The 19,713-nt window shown below is 44.0% G+C and overlaps 1 protein-coding gene across 7 annotated transcripts in view; it reads right to left on the minus strand.

Moving 5' to 3' along the window:
* Positions 1-60: 60 nt before the first annotated feature.
* LOC115135073 (C-terminal-binding protein 2) overlaps positions 61-19,713 on the minus strand; it is a 95,137-nt gene continuing 75,484 nt past the window's right edge. For 3 of the 7 annotated variants that reach the window (XM_065023178.1, XM_065023173.1, XM_065023177.1), the window contains 8 exons: positions 7,982-8,136; positions 5,545-5,689; positions 4,821-5,027; positions 4,478-4,692; positions 3,688-3,818; positions 3,463-3,590; positions 3,235-3,361; positions 61-1,943 (listed from right to left, as the gene is read on the minus strand). In XM_065023178.1, coding sequence (XP_064879250.1) covers positions 1,760-1,943; positions 3,235-3,361; positions 3,463-3,590; positions 3,688-3,818; positions 4,478-4,692; positions 4,821-5,027; positions 5,545-5,689; positions 7,982-8,136 — 1,292 coding nt within the window. In that variant the 3' untranslated portion in view covers positions 61-1,759. Of the gene's footprint in view, positions 2,819-3,234; positions 3,362-3,462; positions 3,591-3,687; positions 3,819-4,477; positions 4,693-4,820; positions 5,028-5,544; positions 5,690-7,981; positions 8,137-19,713 lie in introns of all 7 variants that reach the window. The other 4 variants (XR_010464826.1, XM_065023176.1, XM_065023175.1 and 1 more) reach the window with 4 other exon arrangements.

The raw sequence follows: 19,713 nt of genomic DNA on the forward strand, positions 1-19,713 counted from the left end.
ACGCATGAATAAGCAGCAAAGTCAAACACCAATTTCACAAACCTTTCACAGAGCCTGATAGAGCAGCATTTTTTTATTTGAACTGCACTGAATGCTATATGTTCACCTTGTACAAGAAACAAATACAAATACTCACACTAAAAACCAAACAATCTGCTAGCAGCCCTGTCTTGCTAACTTTGGGGCACTAGAGGGGTGTTGCTATTGCTCACAGAGTGCAGTGCACGATGCCTCTAAGAGCTCCCACTGGCTTTCATTAGAACAGAAAACCAAAAAGAAAGGGTGGTTCACATTAGACTATGATTATAAGAACATTTAACTAGCCAATACAAATCTAACAGGACTCTGCAAAAACCTTGAACACCAAAAGACAGGTTTGATTTATAAAAATACCACAATGAAGAAAAGGTGGAAACACAGAACCATCCAGACTTTTTTTTTTCTTTCAGACAGAATTTGGGAAAAAGATATCTGCAAAAAAAAAAATTCCTGAGTCGGTAACCTCACTTTCCAAACCCTTTCCTATCTGCCTGGTGCTACTTTGTAAGTCCATTTGGTGAGAAGAAAAAACAGGACATTTTAAGAGATCAATCTAGTATACAAACACCCGTGACAATGTCCAAATCCATAATGTAGAGGTCCAGGTAAAAGCAGAGGTGCTTTTAACAGTTAGAACTGCCGTTGCATCCATTTCTTACTTCAATATTTTAGCGGCAGACCACCACGTGATTACTGAATCCAAAGTCGGAATGAAAGGCAATTCATCAATAGTTACAACTTCACATTGTCTGAAATTGCGATCATAACCTTTATCACACTAGTCTCTCTCCCACCCGTGCGCCAGAACCTGGATCTTTGAAAAAGCTCTTAAGAGGAACTAAACAACTAAATTGGAGTTTTACCAGAACAAAATCTTCTCTATAATACTTTGGGTGTTCTCAGGGGTTGAGAGATGTTCACAATGGACAAATTCAAATAAGGGTTTTAGGTCCCATATTCACTTTTACATTGAGTTTTGTTTTGATTCTTCAGAATGGCAATTTGGGCTTATTGCTTTTGTCTCGTTCTGGTCATGAGGCTCAAGAGATCTGGCAACCCTGATGTGCCCAACATTACTGTCTGTAAATTCATGAGCCAGCGGTCAACAGGGTGAGAGATGGACTAGGAAAGGGTTTAGAGGTCCCCATTGAGACTGCCGATGCCACTGGCAACACCAATTGTCTTTTTCTACTGTCTGATAAATATATGTCATTTTAAAATCATTTGTTTTTTTTCACATTGAATAACAGAAAGACAGATATTCACTTGTAGGGTGGTCTCAGAACAGGTGAAAGAAAAATACACAGACACACGTGGACTGAACAGAAATGAAGAATGGGGCAGTAACAGATGATGTCATTGTCCTTCCAAGCTCTCCCATTGGTGGGTCAGTCAAGATGGGCGAGCCTTAACTCTGGCACTCGGTAACAACTTGTCCCAGAACACAGGAATCTTCCAACAAACACTAAAAAAAAAAAAGAGTAAACACTTAAACTGAATAAAAACTAAAACAAAGGAAAATTAGAAGTGAAAAGTTCAGATCCTTGGAACATGAGTTTTGACTGTCCCCACTTTGGAGTGTCAGTTGTGAATATATTCACTGTCCCCACTTGGTTCCGGTGTTCTGTGTGAACCCCAACGATCAGTCTGCTGGTCTAAGAGCGGGTGGGTCAGTTGGTCGGTTTTGTATATATGAACTCCTTCCTCCCTGGATGCAGAGTTATGGCTCGGTCATGTGCTGTCTCATGGGCTCCCCTTGTTTGGAGGGTTGGTTGGGGGAGGGGGCCTGGGAGGGGTGGGTACCAGAGGGCAGGGTGTGGGCGATGGGCACCCCCCCAGGCATCATCCCCTCCATCGGCCCAGGGATCCCACCCGAGGCCACACCCACCACACCAGGGGGGTACCTGTGCCAGGGAGACAATTGTCAGGTCACATGGTACCATAACAATACCTCATAGGTTTCAACAACCTGATAAGCCTTTAAATGGCCGTTTTAAGTTGCTACATTAGAAGTGAGGCTAAGGATCCAATTCAGTGGTGATATTCTAATCAAAGCAAGAGAAGTCACACATAGTGTGGTGCAAAACAGACATCACATGAAATCTGAAAACTGATTCAACTCTTACATGTCAATTCAGGATTCAAAACGACCACAAGACCTCATCTGTTGTTCTTGGGAAACTGATAAACGTATCAGAGAAATATATCTTGATTTACTAAACCACTCAGATATCAACAAAATATGGTTATATTTAGGCATAAGGGAATGGTTTGTAGGGCTAGAGATGACAGGTCAAGGAAAAGTTCCTGATAGGATATTTCAGGGGACAGACACAGTCAACCGTTTGGGGAGAAGGGATGTTTAGAGGAAAAATGAAACCCAAGTCATACTCACTACATCCTGAGCAGGGAATAATATGGAATACAACACTGACTGTACTTACAATCAAATGGTTGCCATAATGTGCCAACATTCAATAGATTTTTGATCATTTGGTATGGTACAAGAGGCCAGGTTTTGGCCACATTTGTTGGTTTTGGGGTAGGAAATAAGGTGCGCAATGAGAGGGTGGGCAGAGCAGGTATATTGGGTGAGAAATAAATGAAACACAGACTATCATAAAAACTAACAGCAGCTATGTTTTGATCAGCACAGGTGGTCCTGAGCCTATCATTGTGGGTCAGCATTGGTAGTATTTACCTGGTTCTCTATTAGGTATATAATTTGTCTTGCATTCCCCCAGTTGCTATGGCCTGTACCATGGTTTGGTTGACTCGGCTGTGTAAGAGAAGTAGTTCAGTCCAGTTGAGACAGCAGGTATAGGTGAGAGACTGAGAGGTCAATACTGTGACTGCCTGATTAATAATAGCAGGGGATGGTAGTTATCAATGTGTCCCCATAGCTCTTCATTCCCACTATATGCCACTAAGGAAGACCTAGCCTAAAATACCAGGAAGGTTAAATAGAAAAGACAAGAGGTTCTCATAGATTGAATACAGGGGACACCTCCTTGTACTTGAGCATGGAAATGACTATTTTACTGTTTATTTTACTTAGGAAAATATATCCTTTTTTTAAAATCAAAATGTTCATGTCCTGCTTATATGGATAATATATGCAGGAGGAAGTGAACCTGACCAATAAGAGGGGTTCCCTGCATAACGGTCTGTTTGGGTGGGATTGAGCTCCCCTACCTGTACGTGGCACCGTTGAGTTCAGGGTGCATCTGCTGCTGCATCTGCTGCTGTTCCACTGTCCAGGGCGCCGTGGTAACAAAGAACTCCTTGTTGACACAGTTTCGTAAACTGTCGGGGATACGGCCTGCATCGGAGAAACATAAACATTCAAGTGAAGAATTAGCTCCAAATGAGTTTCTCGGTGTGTGATATAATGTATGCGTGCGTGCCTGTGTCTGTGTTTACCAGTGACGGCTCTGCGTATCTCTGTGGCAGCTGCCTCTCTCATCTCTAGTGAGGCCTGTTCACTGTACCAGGCCGTGTGAGGAGTACAGATCAGGTTAGGAGCATCCTTAAGAGGACCCTGGGTAAAACTACACAACAGTGGCAGAGAGAAAGACTGGCTACGGTGAACTGGATAATGGAGTTTGGTGAAGTTATCTATACACACAGATAAGTGCACACGCTCACCTGAAGGGTTCTGACTCATGAACGTCCAGAGCGGCCCCCCGTATCCTGCCCTCTTTCAGGGCCTGAGCCAAGGCCTTCTCATCCACCAGACCTCCCCGCGCAGAGTTCACCAGGAACGCACCCTGTCGCATCTAAAACAAAAGCAAACCTGTTTTTACTAAACATCAAGTGACATTCCCTCTCCTGTAGAATACACATGTGGGAGCCCACTGCTACAGTATGTGCCTGCAGTGGTGCTTTCAACCACGAAGCCCTAAGGTGCACTGCATTATGCTTCACATACTAAAAGCTTAGATTCATCTCCAAAAAGGCAAACCTCTGTGTACCAAAAGAGAGCGACAGAGATGAAATGAGAGCGTCTGGATAAAAGTCATCCCTTCATCTTGATGAAAGCTTGAATTCAGGGAACAACTGTATCTGCTCTGTAAAAGGCACAAGCCCCACGCGAACACACGTATAAATGCAAACATGCACACAGGCATGAACGCACGCACACTGAGATCTGGTGGCAGCAGAATACTGATGTTCTTCCAGGAAACGTATGGTATAGTTCTTTGAATATATAAATCACAAGTTAACCAGGTTCTTCCTTGATGAGACCGCCCCTCACATTTCAAAGAGGACATTGATGTTAGACTCCTATAGCAGAGTGCAGTTTGAAAAGCTGACTGCAGGTGGCAGTGGTGATCAACAACTACGCAGTGAAGGCTGGGTGCGCACTACTGTACTGTTATGGCCTATTTGAGGATTGTGTGTATGCGTGTCTGTGTGGTTGCCTGTGTGTGTTCACCTGTTTGATGGTGAAGTCGTTGATGAGGTGGTGGTTGTGTTCGTTCAGGTTGCAGTGCAGGGAGACACAGTCACTCTGGTAGAGCAGGTCTTGCAGGGTGTAGACACGCTGAACACCCAGCGAACGCTCAAGGCCGTCCTGCAGGTACGGGTCGTAGAAGATCACGTTGAAGCCAAACACCTTGGCCCGCACCGCCACCGCCTGCCCTGAACGACCTGTAGACACACACACGAATCCAGTGTCAGAAGCGGATCACAATGTAATGGATGTGTGTGTGTGTGTGTGTGAACAAAGCACTCTCAACAGTGGCCGTTACTAAAGACAGACATCTCCTGTGACTCACCAAAGCCGATGAGGCCCAGCGTTTCTCCTCGGATCCTGGCGGCTCCGGACGCCACCTCTCTGATCTGCTCCACGCTCTGGACCCGCGTGCCCTCCCGGAGAGCCTGGTACAGCCAGGTGTTCCGCCGGTACAGGTTGAGAATGTGGCACAGAGTGGAGTCTGCTGTCTCCTCCACCGCCGCCGACGGGATGTTACACACTGCGATGCCTGGCAGAGAGAGAGGGAAGACAGGGTGAGGGATGAAGAAGGACAAACATCAAGTAGAAGCTCTATGCACCGCTGGTTATGAAAGGAACAACTAAGTGTCCAAGACACATGCAAAAACGGCACACTTGGAAAGGCAATGACATATTTTTTGCATTATAGTGCACAAATATGAAACAAACAACATATTTCACACCAGGCTTCAATGTTTATTGAGGATTTTGTGTTTTAATTAAGTGACATGCCCGGGGCAAAACTAAGTCTGTGGGGGAGTATTTCTTATCAGTGTTTTCACAGCTTTTGTCTGTGTATTTAAGGGATAATACTCCAATTACATGTTATGTAAAATGATAAAAGCAGTGTTTGGTTTGGCTACATTCCAAAGAGTCTTGGCTGCAGTGCTGACCAGCGGGTTGTTGTTGTTATTCCTATGTTGTATTGGCCCCTGCAATAAAATGTCCCCTTAGGGGATCAATAAAGTTTATCTTATCCCTCTGTCCCCTCTCTTTTTTCCTCCTACCCATCTCTCCGGCCGCCTTGATGTCGATGTTGTCGTAGCCGCTGCCGATGCGGATGATGATGCGTAGAGCCTTGAATTTCTCCAGGTCTTCTCTGGTCAAGGTGATGGTGTGGTACATCATGGCCCCTACTGCCTCGTTCAGCACCTGATGGAGAAAGGGAGAGTCACCTTCATCCTCACCATTATCATTAAAGGCATTTCATCATTTCATCACATATTCATTTGTGTGTGTGTGTGTGTGTGTGTGTGTGTGTGTGTGTGTGTGCGCGAGTGCAAATGTGTACGTGTCAAAAGCCTTGCATTATCAGAATCTGTCTACGCAAACCAGGTTAGTTAGGGTGGAGACAGCCAGGGTCATAAACTAGATTGATGGTTTTCCAGATACCCAGATAGCATAGCAAGTGCCCCCTGCCAGGCACTTTGGGTAAATAATAGCTTTAAATTCTCCTCCGGCTAACTGCATTTGCTTGGCCTGCCAGATTAGCATAGATGTGAATTTCCATAAGGGTTTTATGAGAGCTAGCTGGAACCAGCGCTAGATGCTAATTCAAGGTTGAAGCTCTCCTCATGCGTTCATCTAATTGCTTAGGCTGTGCTGCTAGCCAGAGGCAAGTTTGGCTGGAGACAATACGTCCTGTGAGTTATAATGACCAATGCTGTGTGAGTCATTAAGCAAGCGGGGTAATCGCTGAGCAATGTGTCAGACTAAATGGAAATGGTATTTTTTATAACTATGGTGGGCCAGTGTTAAAATACATGGTAGGGGTAAAAAAAGCAGTTGGATATGGCCCAATAGATGTCAAAGGACCAGTTTGAGAGAATATTTCCTCCAGATCAAAATTATGTGTGGAGACAGTTGGTGTGGGGGTGGGGCGGTAGCTGTCCAGATAAAAGCCGATATCATGCTCAAGATTCATTTGTATCAATTCCCTCGCTAACTCACGGAAACAAGTCCACAAACAGATGGTTAAACTGCTAACACTGTTCTGACACCAGAGGGAGAGATAACACACGAGCATGCTAACCCTTTAGTCCACACGACACAACGTAGAGATAAGTCACCACCAAAACGTGATGAGACTAGCACTGCTTTGAATTAGACAGCGAGTCATTGTCACATCCCAACACTGCTCAAACGCAATGCCACTGAGAAGAAATGTGCAGGTTAGGGCTCCTGTCAGGGAACTAACTTGGCTCCTCTTTCTCATGCGATGCATGCAGAGGCAGCAGTGTGTGTGTGTTTCAGTATGTTTCAGATGAAAGTGTGTGTGTATGAGAGGTAAAGTGTATGTGTGTGTGTGTGTGTGAAATCAGTGAGTCAGCATTTGAGCCTGTGTGTGTGTGTGTGAGCCAACGTTTGTGGTTTGTTTGCGTGTGAGTCCCTGTGTGGGGCCCTTTCTCCTCTCGCGTGTGTGGAGTGCCACCTCTGCTGTCTCTGCTGACTCGTTACAAAGGCGGGAGCTCTGCCAATATCTCTACACCCAGGGCAGGCCATCTCGTTTTGTAATGTATGCACAAACACAACAGCCGATTGGACAGAAAGGCCTCGGTGTGCGCGAGCAGGGGAGCACGGAGAGGCCAGGGTCCAGGGAGAAAAGTGTCAAGAGGTCAAAAGAACCCTGGTTCTATTTTTCTCCCTCCATTCTTTCTATTTTCCAATTTCACTCGCTCTCTCTCTATGCGTCAAAAAACCCAAATATATATTTGTAAATGGTTAAACACTGCCTGTGCTGACAAAATCTATGTCAACAAACCTTGTTAACAATTGATTATCACTATGAAGCTTTTCAACGCTGATACAACTGTAGGGTCAACAGACACAACACATACAACTGTAGGGTCAACAGACACAACACATACAACTGTAGGGTCAACAGACACAACACATACAACTGTAGGGTCAACAGACACAACACATACAACTGTAGGGTCAACAGACACAACACATACAACTGTAGGGTCAACAGACACAACACATACAACTGTAGGGTCAACAGACACAACACATACAACTGTAGGGTCAACAGACACAACACATGGAAGTAGCTTTGTTAACAACCTTTTTCCACATTTTGTATTTTACATGAAGAGGGGAAGATTTGATGTTGCAATGGTATATTGCTGATGACTCTGTCGTTAAGGAGCGCTACATGCTATCTCAGTATATAATGACATTCCTTTCTCATAACCAGCCTCTCTATTTAACAACCAGAGGAGAGGAAGAGCATAGACAACCAATGACATTACATCCTAATGAAATTACTTCCACTTAAATGGGAAAGGGTGGGAGAGACAATATACTGTACTGTAATATCAGTTTTATGTTAGAGAAGGAGCAGAGGGGGAGAAGGAGGTGAAAAGACAGCTACAGTTTGAATTGAGGGCACAAACCCATGCAGTCCCTGTGTGTGTGTGTGTGTGTGTGTGTGTGTTATACCTTCTCATGGATCTCCTGTGTGGACTGGGCGTCACAGAAGGCGACAGTGGCCAGGTCTTTGAGGATGGGCATCTCTACTGTACAGTCACGCCCATCTAACAGGGCCACTAGGGGGCGGGGGTGCATCGGCCCATTCATGATCTGGGGCCGGATACCTACACACACAGAGAGAGAGAGAGAGAGAGAGAGAGAGAGAGAGAGAGATATACAGAGGAGGGGAGATAAAGAGGAGAGAGAGAGAGAGAGAGAGAGAGAGAGAGGAGATAAAGAGGAAAGAGAGAGAGAGAGAGGAGATAAAGAGGAAAGAGAGAGAGAGAGAGAGGAGATAAAGAGAGGACAGAGAGAGGGGGGGGGATAGAGAGGACAGTGAGAGAGAAATTAGATAGAGAGAGGACAGAGAGCGCGAGAACAGAGAGAGAGAGGAGATAAAGAGAGAGGGAGAGAGAGGGGGGAGGAAACTTGATGAAAACCTGAGGGGTCGGCACATTGTTAACAATAAACTACATTGGAGAATAGATTGCAGTGTGTGAGTCTCTTTAACAGATTCACTGAACCGCACCTGCACAAAGACATTGGATGTGCATATGTAATCTTTTCCCTCCCTCACACACACACGCTGTGAAAATTGACAGTTCGATACAATGAATGCTCTGACTCCACAATCACCTGGTAAGATGGATCAATAACACACACTCAATACTTCCTGAAATGACCAACCCCTCTGCTGTGTCTCATCCTTGTGACTCCTGATAACTCCAGTTACCAGGCAACAAAGCCTTTCACCCCATGAGGTCACTCCCACCATATCACAACCCTGCAGGGGCAGTGTATGTGTTTTTGTGTGTGCGTGTGTATGTGTATGTGCATGCTTGTGTGTGTGTGTGTGTGTGTATGCACTACGCACACACACGCGTAAGCAAGCACACCCACAACTGTGTTCTGTATCTGTTACAGCATGATACTACAGACACAAGTATCTCAACCTTCTCCAAACACACTGCACAATATCACCAATGTATCATCCCTGGAGCTTTATACTCTGTGAAGGAACAGAGTGAAAAAAGAGAAGAGCGACTCTGGGCAGAATGAAACCAAATTCCATCCAAAAAAAGGAAAGGGGGGAGAGAGAGAGAGAAAGCACTTTGCACACCACTCCTCCAGCGCTCCCTCGCTCCCTACTGCTGTTGTCATGGTGATTACAGGATTTGGGCAGGATTATGAAATATTTGATTTAGTGGCGTCGGTGCTGCTGAAGAGCAGATCTGAGCTTTTCTCTCCCCTCTGTGTCCATTTCAACATCAGAGAGAACAGACTGTAACCTGTGCCCATTGAACGAGAACACAAGATAGACCAGAAACACAAAAGAAATACAGAGAAATGTGTCAGAATGTACAACAACACAAAAACAATGTCCCTTTACACCACTTGGTTCTTCATGAGTTTTCCCTAATAACAATAACCAGCTAACCACAACATCCTAAATTGTATCCAGCATAAGAAATGTATGAATTCCGTCTTGGTGGCGGTAACCAGAGAGGTTGAAATCATAACGTGACGCTAGCACTGAATGATTCGTTTTTTTCATACAGTTCAACCTAAAGAGAGCACCTAATAGACTTCCTGTATAATGTCACAGCTGTGAAAGACAGCCAGTCTTTGGGAGGTCACCACTGAGCCCTGTGAGTGTGGAGATGTGAGGGATGGCTAGTACATACAGTGCATTCAGAAAGCATTCAGACCCCTTCCTCTTTTCCACATTTTGTTATGTTACAGCCTTAATCTAAAATGGATTAAATTAATTGTTTTCCTCATCAATCTACACACTGTGAGCAAGGCCTAATTGCCCAACTTCAGCGCTAATGCTCTTGTGGCTCACATTTACGTAAGTATTCAGACCCTTTACTCAGTACTTTGTTGAAGCACCTTTGACAGCGATTACAGCGTCAAGTCTTCTTGGGTATGACGCTAGAAACTTGGCACACCAATATTTGGGGAGTTTCTCCCATTCTTCTCTGCAGATCCTCTCAAGTTCCGTCAGGTTGGATGGGGAGCGTCGCTGCACAGCTATTTTCAGGTCTCTCCAGAGATGTTCGATTGGGTTCAAGTCCGGGCTCTGACTTAGCCACTCAAGGACATTCAGAGACTTGTCCCGAAGCCACTCCTGCTTGGCTGTGTGCCAGGTTTCCTCCAGATGTGATGCTTGAGATTCAGGCCAAAGAGTTCAATCTTGGTTTCATCAGACCAGAGAATCTAGTCTCTCATGGTCTGAGAGTCCTTTAGGTGCCTTTTGCCAGGGGGCTGTCATGTGCCTTTTACTAAGGAGTGGCTTCAGTCTGCAAACTCTACCATAAAGGCCTGATTGGTGGAGTGCTGCAGAGATGGTTGTCCTTCTGGAAGGTTCTCCCATCGCCACAGAGGAACTCTGTCAGAGTAACCAACGGGTTTTTGGTCACCTCCCTGACCAAGGCCCTTCTCCCCAGATTGCTCAGTTTGGCCAGGCAGCCAGCTCTAGGAATAGTCTTGGTTGTTCCAAAGTTCTTCCATTTAAGAATGATGAAGGCCACTGTGTTCTTGGGGACCTTCAAGCCTGCAGACATTTTTTGGTACCCTTCCCCAGATATGTGCCTCAACACAATCCTGTCTCAGAGCTCTACAGATAATTCCTTCGACCTCATGGCTTGGTTTTTGCTCTGACATGCACTGTCAACAGAAGGGCCTTATATAGACAGGTGTGTGTCATTCTGAATCATGTCCAATCAATTGAATTTACCACAGGTGGACTCCAAGTTTTAGAAACATCTCAAGGATGATCAATGGAAACAGGATGCACCGGAGCTCAATTTCGAGTCTCAAAGCAAAGGGTCTGAATACTTATGTAAATAAGTTGTTTTTCATGTTTAATAAATTTGCAAACATTTCTAAAAACATGTTTCCCTTTGTCAGTATGGGGTACTGTGTGTAGATTGATGAGGGGGGAAAAATATTGAATCAATTTTAGAATAAGGCTGTAATGTAACAAAATGTGGAAAAGGGGAAGGGGTCTGAAAACTTTCCGAATGCACTGTAGATACTTTTGTGTATTATTATCTTTTATGTATTATTATCTTTTATGTATTATTATCATGGGTACGTGTCTTTGTGCCTCTCACACAGTGTCAGTCAACTATCACAGCCTTTTACATGACGAAGCACAGAGGAAGGAAATTGCCATGACAACATAGCTCTTTACAATTGTGTGAATAGGGTACCTATAGATTCAATATCCCTGGAAGGATGGAGGTCTATAGCTATTTATTGCACAGTTCACTTTCTCTCCGTGGGACTGTGCATGGTAGTCTGGCTGACGCGACTCCCGGGGTACACAGCGAACGAGCGCTGTGACACACTGGTCTGGCTATGGGTCCACCATAAATGAATTAGTCGCACAGAAATTGGCTGAGCTTTGATTGGTTCTCTTAAATGTTTTTCTCTTTCTTTCCTGGGTGGTTTGAGACCTGGATTTGAAAATCTAACAGTTGTATTGGAAGGGGGCAGCTTTCAGGGGCTATGTGTGGTTATCTATGTGGGTTCTTGAGTGAGAAAGACACAGAAGAACCAACCAGTAAAAAAAGCACAGCCCCCTTCATTATCCAACGCATCCTGCCTACAACACCAAGCAGCCTTGCCAGACTCCGAAGTCAGGAAGACTTCAAGTTTGGCACTAGCCTGACTGTGTGCAGGGCGCTCTGAAGTAAAATACTGTTCCACAGACACACGCCTGAATCTCCTTACACTCCTGCAGACCCCATTAACATAGCACAGAATTGGTGAGCACAACCTCCTTCAAATACCCTATTAGCTGAGAGCAGAGGGTCACACTCACACACAGTTTAGAGGCAAGCGAAATACTGGCAACAGTCGGAAGTGGGTCAAAATACTGATGATTAATTATTTCCTTGTGGCTAATAGACTTTCAGCACCCTAATAAGTCAGAACAAGAAGCTCTGTTAAATACATGATACATTGCTGGCTAATTAGCTACTAATGAGAGCTTAATGAGGACCTAATACCTGGTCAGTAATTCTGAAGAGCTTCTTAAAGGGATACTTTGGGATTTTGGCAATGAGGCCCTTTATCTACTTCCTCAGAGTCAGAGGAACTCATGGATACCATTTTTTAGTCTCTGTCCAGTATGAAGAAAGTTAAGAGGTAGTTTTGTGTCCCAGTACTAAATAGCATTAGCGCAATGACTGGAAGTCTATGGGCATCTACTAGCATGCTAGCAGATATCCATAGACTTTCAGTCATTGTGCTAACGATAGTTAGAAATTGTGCTAGCGCTAGTGAGCAACTTCCTTCAAACTGCACACAGAGACATAAAAATGGTGTCCACACGTTCATCTGACTCCGGGGAAGAAGATAAAATCCCAAAGTATCCCTTTAAAGCAGCCTGGGAGAAAATGACATGAGGCAAGTCAACCACAGGCGGCTGGTGGCACCTTAATTGGGGAGTACGGGCTCATAGTAAAAGCTATAACGGAATACATGGAATGGTATCAAACACATCAAACACATGGTTCCCATTCCATTCCAGCCATTATTATTAGCTGTCCTCCCCTCAGCAGCCTCCTGTAGAGTCAAATGCAAGTCACATCATGTCAAATGTGCTACAACGCCATACTGTTCCAGAATGTTCTCAACGACATAATAAAATGCTAATGTATGCATAAATGTTCTGGATAATCTGAAAATAGAGTGGAGATTAACAGATATGCTCACACCCACGTGAACAAACCCACCAGCACACATACACACACACACACACACACACACACAGTTAGAGTAGATTTATCCAGTCTAGCCTGTCTTGTTGACTAGCCATCTTCCCCATGGGATCCCTCATCCTTACTGAACTGACATGTCCTCTGAGATCTCATCACCACAGCTGGTCCAGGACCAGTGCTTATGTAACCGAGGTGGCTCTGTGAACCACACTCACGTGATAAGTAACATTGCTGGAGACACCAAGACTTGTGTTAGCAAATTGGTTGAGAATCGCTGCTTGGGTAGCTAACAGACAGGGTCTGACTCTCTTCCTTGAAGATCACTGAAATGAAAACTAGCTCATGAGATCTACATTTGTGCCAGCTAACATCCCCAAGGACCGCTGCAAGGCCGTGTCAGGCCAACCGGTGAAGTTCCTTGTTGTGGTTCCTGATATTTTTCCTCCGCCACTGTGTGTTCTGGGAACCAACCATGAGGTTACAGTTGCGTGTCCAATTAAACCCACTTGTGGTCCTAAATCAGCACTTATATAGGCTACTAATCAAATCAAATGTTATTTGTCACATGCGCCGAATATAACAGGTGAACCTTACAGTGAAACGCTTACTTAAAAGCCCTTAACCAACAACGCAGGTAAGAAAAATACCAACAAAAAAAGAAAGAAAAGTAACAAATAATTAAAGAGCAGCAGTAAAATTACAATAGCGTGGCTATATACAGGGGGTACCGGTACAGACTCAATGTGCGGGGGCACCGGTTAGTCGACCTTTGGCAGCGATTACAGCCTTGAGTCTTCTTGGGTATGACGCTACAAGCTTGGCACACCTGTATTTGGAGAGTTTCTCCCATTCTTCTCTGCAGATCCTCTCAAAATCTGTCAGGTTGGATGGGGATCGTTGCTGCACAGCTATTTTCAGGTCTCTCCAAAGATGCTCAATTGTGTTCAAGTCTGGACCCAACTTTTTTCTAACAATGAGTAAGACATGAGGAATCCAACGAAATGGTCAAAAACCACCCACGGGCTGTTCACACCCCACGCCAATCCCACCCCATCAACAAGTATACAGTATCCGTTTTCTATGTCTGACAAGTAGTATGGAGCTGCTACTTGGAATATTGTTGTATGTATGTTGTATGTCAACTCAGTAAATTTAGTGATGTTATTGTTTTCCTGTTCAGAGAAATGAGTCACTGAAGTTGTTTGGTTTATATTCCATCCCACATCCTGATATTACCATGTTTTGACTACTAGATTATGCTGTTCCTGTTTATGGACAAGGTATGACATCAACCAAATTCACTGAGAATACATTATATAGGATTAAGATGCAATACTCCGAGCCGCAGCTCCATACTACTTACATAACTGATACTACGGTATATATCAGTGATCATCAACTAGATTTTTTATTGAGCAGATGGTTGGGGGGCTGGAACAAAATTACAAATCATTTGTAGTCTGCAAATGTGACTGCAAGAAGCCCAAACCGATATAATATTTGACAAAAAAAATCTAAAAAAAATCAAACCTTGCTTTCATTTGTATACAATCACATATCTCTCTATTATGCGTGGGAATACTTGGGAACAGTTTTTTTACAGTCTTTTACATCCAACAATAAAAATTCCATTGCTCAGAAAACTTGGGGGGGCCAAATAAAACAACCGTGGGCCAAATCCAGTTGGGAACCCTGCTATATAGCCATGGTTGGGGTGGGACTGGCGTGGGGTGTGAGGGGTCCGTGTGGGGCTTTTCACAATATATTTGGATTCCTCATGTGTAACTCATCATTCAAAAAAAGTGTTCGCCAAAACGGATGTTAATTACTATATTTATTGAATATTATATGAATCCTATAAATTAAAATGGCTGCCTCCCGATTAGCGCCACGCATTATGCACTAGAGGTGTTACTACAGACCCGGGTTCGATGCCCGGCTGGGACCGGGAGACCTATGAGGCGGCGCACAATTGGCCTAGCGTCATCTGGGTTAGGGGAGGGTTTGGCCGGCCGGGATATCCATCGCGCTCTATCGCGCTCTATCGCGCTCTAGCGACTCCTTGTGGCGGGCTGGGCACATGCATGCTGACTCGTGTCACCAGTTGTAGAGTGTTTCCTCCAACACATTGCTGCGGCTGGTTTCCGGGTTAAGCGGGCAGGTGTTAAGAAGCGCGGTTTGGTGGGTCCTGTTTCGGAGGACGCATGACTTGACCTTCGCCTCTCCCAAGCCCATTGGGGAGTTGCAGCGATGAGACAAGATCGTAATTGGATCGTAATTGGATATCACGAAATTGGGGAGAAAAAGGGGGTAAAATACAAAACTAACAAAAAAATGCTTAATTTCTCAGAGATCAAATTATGTATCAATACAATAATGTTTCAGGAATGCTAATCTTATGTTTCCAACTACAGAAACGATTTCAGAACAATCTGAGATGGTGGGGGACGAAATCCTCTTTCTCGTGCTTTTTGAGGTGGAACGACCCAGTCTTCTCTGTACTAAAGGCTCTGGTCTGTTTAGCACCACTATGGGTGTTTGGCAGGCTAGCATGAGCCCCACCCAAAGCCTGTGTCATTGGAAACCAGTGCAGGGGTAGACACTAGCCAAAACAGGGTGGAGAAAATCCACACTAGACAAAATACTAGCCTCATCTTAAGGGGGAAAATGAAAAATGAGCCCTTTGTTTTAATGGATAAAGATGCCACTGTACCATTTGAAGCCACCAATTTGATACAATGATACACTTCATAGTTAATAGAGAATCGATTACTACACTGAGCTACGTAAACACAGAAGATGCTTCGTATTTAGCTTGTGGTCTATCAAAGAACACAACCAATAGATCACATTGCTCTGAGACTCAAGGAAGGAAGTGTGTCACCACCATGCAGCGTTGTTGTGATACTTCTCATTGGATGAGTTAGACAACTGGCCAACTACAGCCGCGATCTAGATGCTTTCTTGGAGTATGAAAGAAGCTTGCAGAGAGACATTAGCATCCACCCACAGATGAAGCCCAGATGTTCTGCCACTAAAATCATTTTTTGGATTCTGACAACTGAAATATAAAGGCCGCCTCTAAATTCCTTCGTAGAAATGAGCCTTTCCTTCAGATAATACGACAGAGTGTCTAGTTCCCATTTGGATGTCTGATCAGACAGTTCCTATTCTCTGCTGCCAGAGGGTGAGTCACAGATTTAGAGGAGAACCATTTCCTAAATAGAGCAAAACAATTGAGAAACGATCCCTCAACTACCCCTCACTTTTTCTTGGAACTTGAGTTTTAAATTTCATTGGATTACATTAAAGGACACTACCCTTCTCTGCTTCAGTTTGATCCTTCTGATGTAATGGAGGAAATGGAGTTAATTGTAACAACAATGAATAAGCTCTCGGCATCTTTTTTAGATTCATCCAAAGCATTTGACATGGTTGATCAATAAATATTACTTTCTAAATGACATTATTACAGTTTTCATGAATATACATATAATTGACTATATAGTTATGTTTATGCTAGATAACAATTTGTTCATGCAAACGGCTGTGCATCTCCCAGAGCCAAGATATCCTGTGGCGTCCCACAGGGTTCAATAATTGGACCTTTGTTAGTCCTAATCTATATCAATGACCTTGCTGCTGTGTCTTCTACTGTACTTCCCATTCTCTTTGCTAATGACACCAATTTGATTTTATCATCACACAATCATTTTGATTCAGTAATTAATGACGCCAACTAAGGTATGGCCAAATTTTCTGAATGATTCCAGATTTTAAAAAAAATATCTTTAAATGTTAAAAAATCCAACTTTATTTTATTCACTAGTAAGAATAAGAAATATTGCAACAACAACAACAAAAAGAGCCAGAATCTCAATTGGTGGGAATGAACTTGAACTAGTCACATGCACTAGATTCCTCAGAATTCTAATTGATGGAAAGATATCCTGGAAAGATCATATTCAAATTGTCTACACAAAGTGATGAAATATGCTGGCTTCATCAGAAATATTAAGTGGTTTTGTTCATCAAGCTTGCTTCCTAACTCCATACTATAGCTCAATGTACCCATATTTAATTTCATGTAATATTGTCTGGATCAGTATATAACACCTCCTACCTACACATTGTACTCATCATACAAAATACATTTGTAAGACTAGCCACCTCCTATAATTACCTGGCTCCATCTGCACCTTTGTTTAAGAAACTCAATATCTTGTCTATTTACGACATTAGTGTACGCCAATTATACACTTCGATCTACAAATACTCATACCTCACAGACAGTTTACCTAAACCCTTTAATGGATTCTTCCAGGTTAATCCTGAAATCCATCTATATAACACAAGACACTGCGATAACCTTCACCTTCCCCACTGCTACATCTCCAATAGTCAATTCTCTATCAGATATAGAGGTACCATACTCTGGAACTCTTATCTTCACATTGCCAAAATACCATCATCCTTAAATAACTTCAAGCGAAGAAGACTGGGGGTCAGCCTGATGAACCAAACTACTCAGTAATCTCCTCCATATAGCCTAACTCTCACACACTCACATATACATTTGAACAAAACAAATATATATACACAACCATTAAAAAGTTTGGGGTCACTTAGAAATGTCCTTGTTTTTGAAAGGAAAGCACATTTCTTGTCCATTAAAATAACATAAAATGTATCAGAAATACAGTGTAGACATTGTTAATGTTGTAAATGACTATTGTAGCAGGAAACGTCCGATTTTATATGGAATATCTACATAGGCGTACAGAGGCCCATTATCAGCAACCATCACTCCTGTGTTCCAATGGCACGTTGTGTCAGCTAATCCAAGTTCATAATTTTGAAAGGATAGGTTGATCATTAGAAAACTATTTTGCAATTATGTTAGCACAGCTGAAAACTGTTGTTCTGATTAAAGAAGCAATACAACTGTCATTCTTTAGACTGGTTGAGTATCTGGAGCATCAGCATTTGTGGGTTCGATTACAGGCTCAAAAGGACCAGAAACAAATAACTTTCTTCTGAAAGTCGTCAGTCTATTCTTGTTCTGAGAAATGAAGGCTATTTCATGTGAGAAATTACCAAGAAACTGAAGATCTCGTACAACGCTGTGTACTACTCCCTTCACAGAACAACATAGACTGGCTCTAACCAGAATAGAAAGAGGAGTGGGAGGCCCCGGTGCACAACTTAGCAAGAGGACAAGTACATTAGTGTCTCGTTTGAGAAACAGACGCCTAGAAGGCCAGCATCCTGGAATCGACTCCTCACTGTTGACGTTGAGACTGGTGTTTTGCGGGTACTATTTAATGAAGCTGCCAGTTGAGGACTTGTGAGACGTCTATTTCTCAAACTAGACACTCTAATGTACTTGTCCTCTTGCTCAGTTGGGCACCGGGGCCTCCCACTCACCTACCCAATTCGTTTTTGTTTACATGTTGCATGCTGCAGAGCTCCAGTAACAATGTCCTGAAACAAAACAGTTTAGCATACTCCCTAATATAACAGTGAGCTAGTTTGACTAAATAAGGGAGTGTTGCACTCCCTCTGTACCCCTGAGCTGATTTTCCACAACAGATAAAGGGAAAGCTGTCTCTTTCAATCTAAACCACCCATCTTTCTCCCCTTCTCTCTCTCCTGGAGGAGAGTGTAAGGTGACCAAACACAGGCCAACCACAGCCCCAATGACTCAATTATGTGTGTGACAAATGCAATATATCTCCCCCTGGCCTCTAGTCTCCAGCCCACTAAACAATAAAACTGAGAAAACAAAAGGAAGTGAGGAGGATTTTCCACGGCGCGGTGATGTCAGGGCTCTGCCTCGGTGCGGTCGCCCAGTTCAGAATGGGGTTTTGTAGAAACTGCTCTCTTTCCTACTGTAGATGAAGAGCTAAGAAGGGCTCAATGGCTTAGGACCAACAGCTGGTTCTTGTTACCTAGCAACTCCCAAGCTGAGGCCACGGTTACAGGTCTGCTCAGAGTGGGGGTCTTACTCTCCTGACTCAATCTGGCAACCAGTGGTATTATAAGACAGCTTCACTCAAAATAACAGGCCTCCAAAACTGGCACACCGAGAAAGAAAGAGGTTCTGACTCCACTAAGAAAATGACAAAGAGAGGTGCGTTAATATGTATTATGACTTCTTCTATCAATTTATGCCAGGAAACCTGAATATGAGTAAAGTATGTCTATGGCTGGTCAGTAGCCAACGGCAGCATAGTTTGAGTCCTGGTGCAGAGAGACAGTATGTGGATGGGCAGTGAGACAGCAGTGAGCTCAGCCAGAGCACTGGAACACTGCATTGCCTCAGAGAGGGCCAAAAACACACACCCAGGCACACACACACACACCCACACACATACACACACACACATAGCACGATGTCAGAACATGAGCTACGGTACTGTGTGTATGCTTGTGTGTGAGCAACAGCAAGAGAGAGAGAGAGCAAGAGGGTAGAGGCCATATAATCTTCTTTTGTTGGCAGGTTTTCCCCTTCCAGGCCCCCTCGACCATACGACGCCCTGCCCCCCTTCACCACCCAGCACACCCTATCCCCCCTGTAGACACACAAAGCCCCTGCTTGTCCTCCCTCTGCCTGCCATCCTTCCCCACCCTTATCACCACCCTGCTGCCCCTACCTTGTTACCAGCCCCACTAAACCAACCACTCCCCTGCCAAGAGCTCCAGAGTGGCACAGCGGTCTAAGGCACTGCATCTCAGTGCTAGAGGCGTCACTAACAGACGTTCCAATCCAGGCTGTATCACAACCGGCCGCGATTGGGAGTCCCATAGGGAGGCGCACAATTGGCCCAGCGTCGTCTGGGTTTGGCCGGAGTAGACCGTCATTGTAAATAAGAATGTGTTCTTAACTGACTTGCCTAGTTAAATAAAGGTGACATTTTTTTAAGGGAAAAAAAGAGAGAGAGGGGGCAGAAAGAAAGAAAATACAGG

The sequence above is a fragment of the Oncorhynchus nerka genome, linkage group LG10, assembly GCF_034236695.1.
Source record: "Oncorhynchus nerka isolate Pitt River linkage group LG10, Oner_Uvic_2.0, whole genome shotgun sequence".
Classification (NCBI taxonomy): Eukaryota; Metazoa; Chordata; class Actinopteri; order Salmoniformes; family Salmonidae; genus Oncorhynchus; species Oncorhynchus nerka.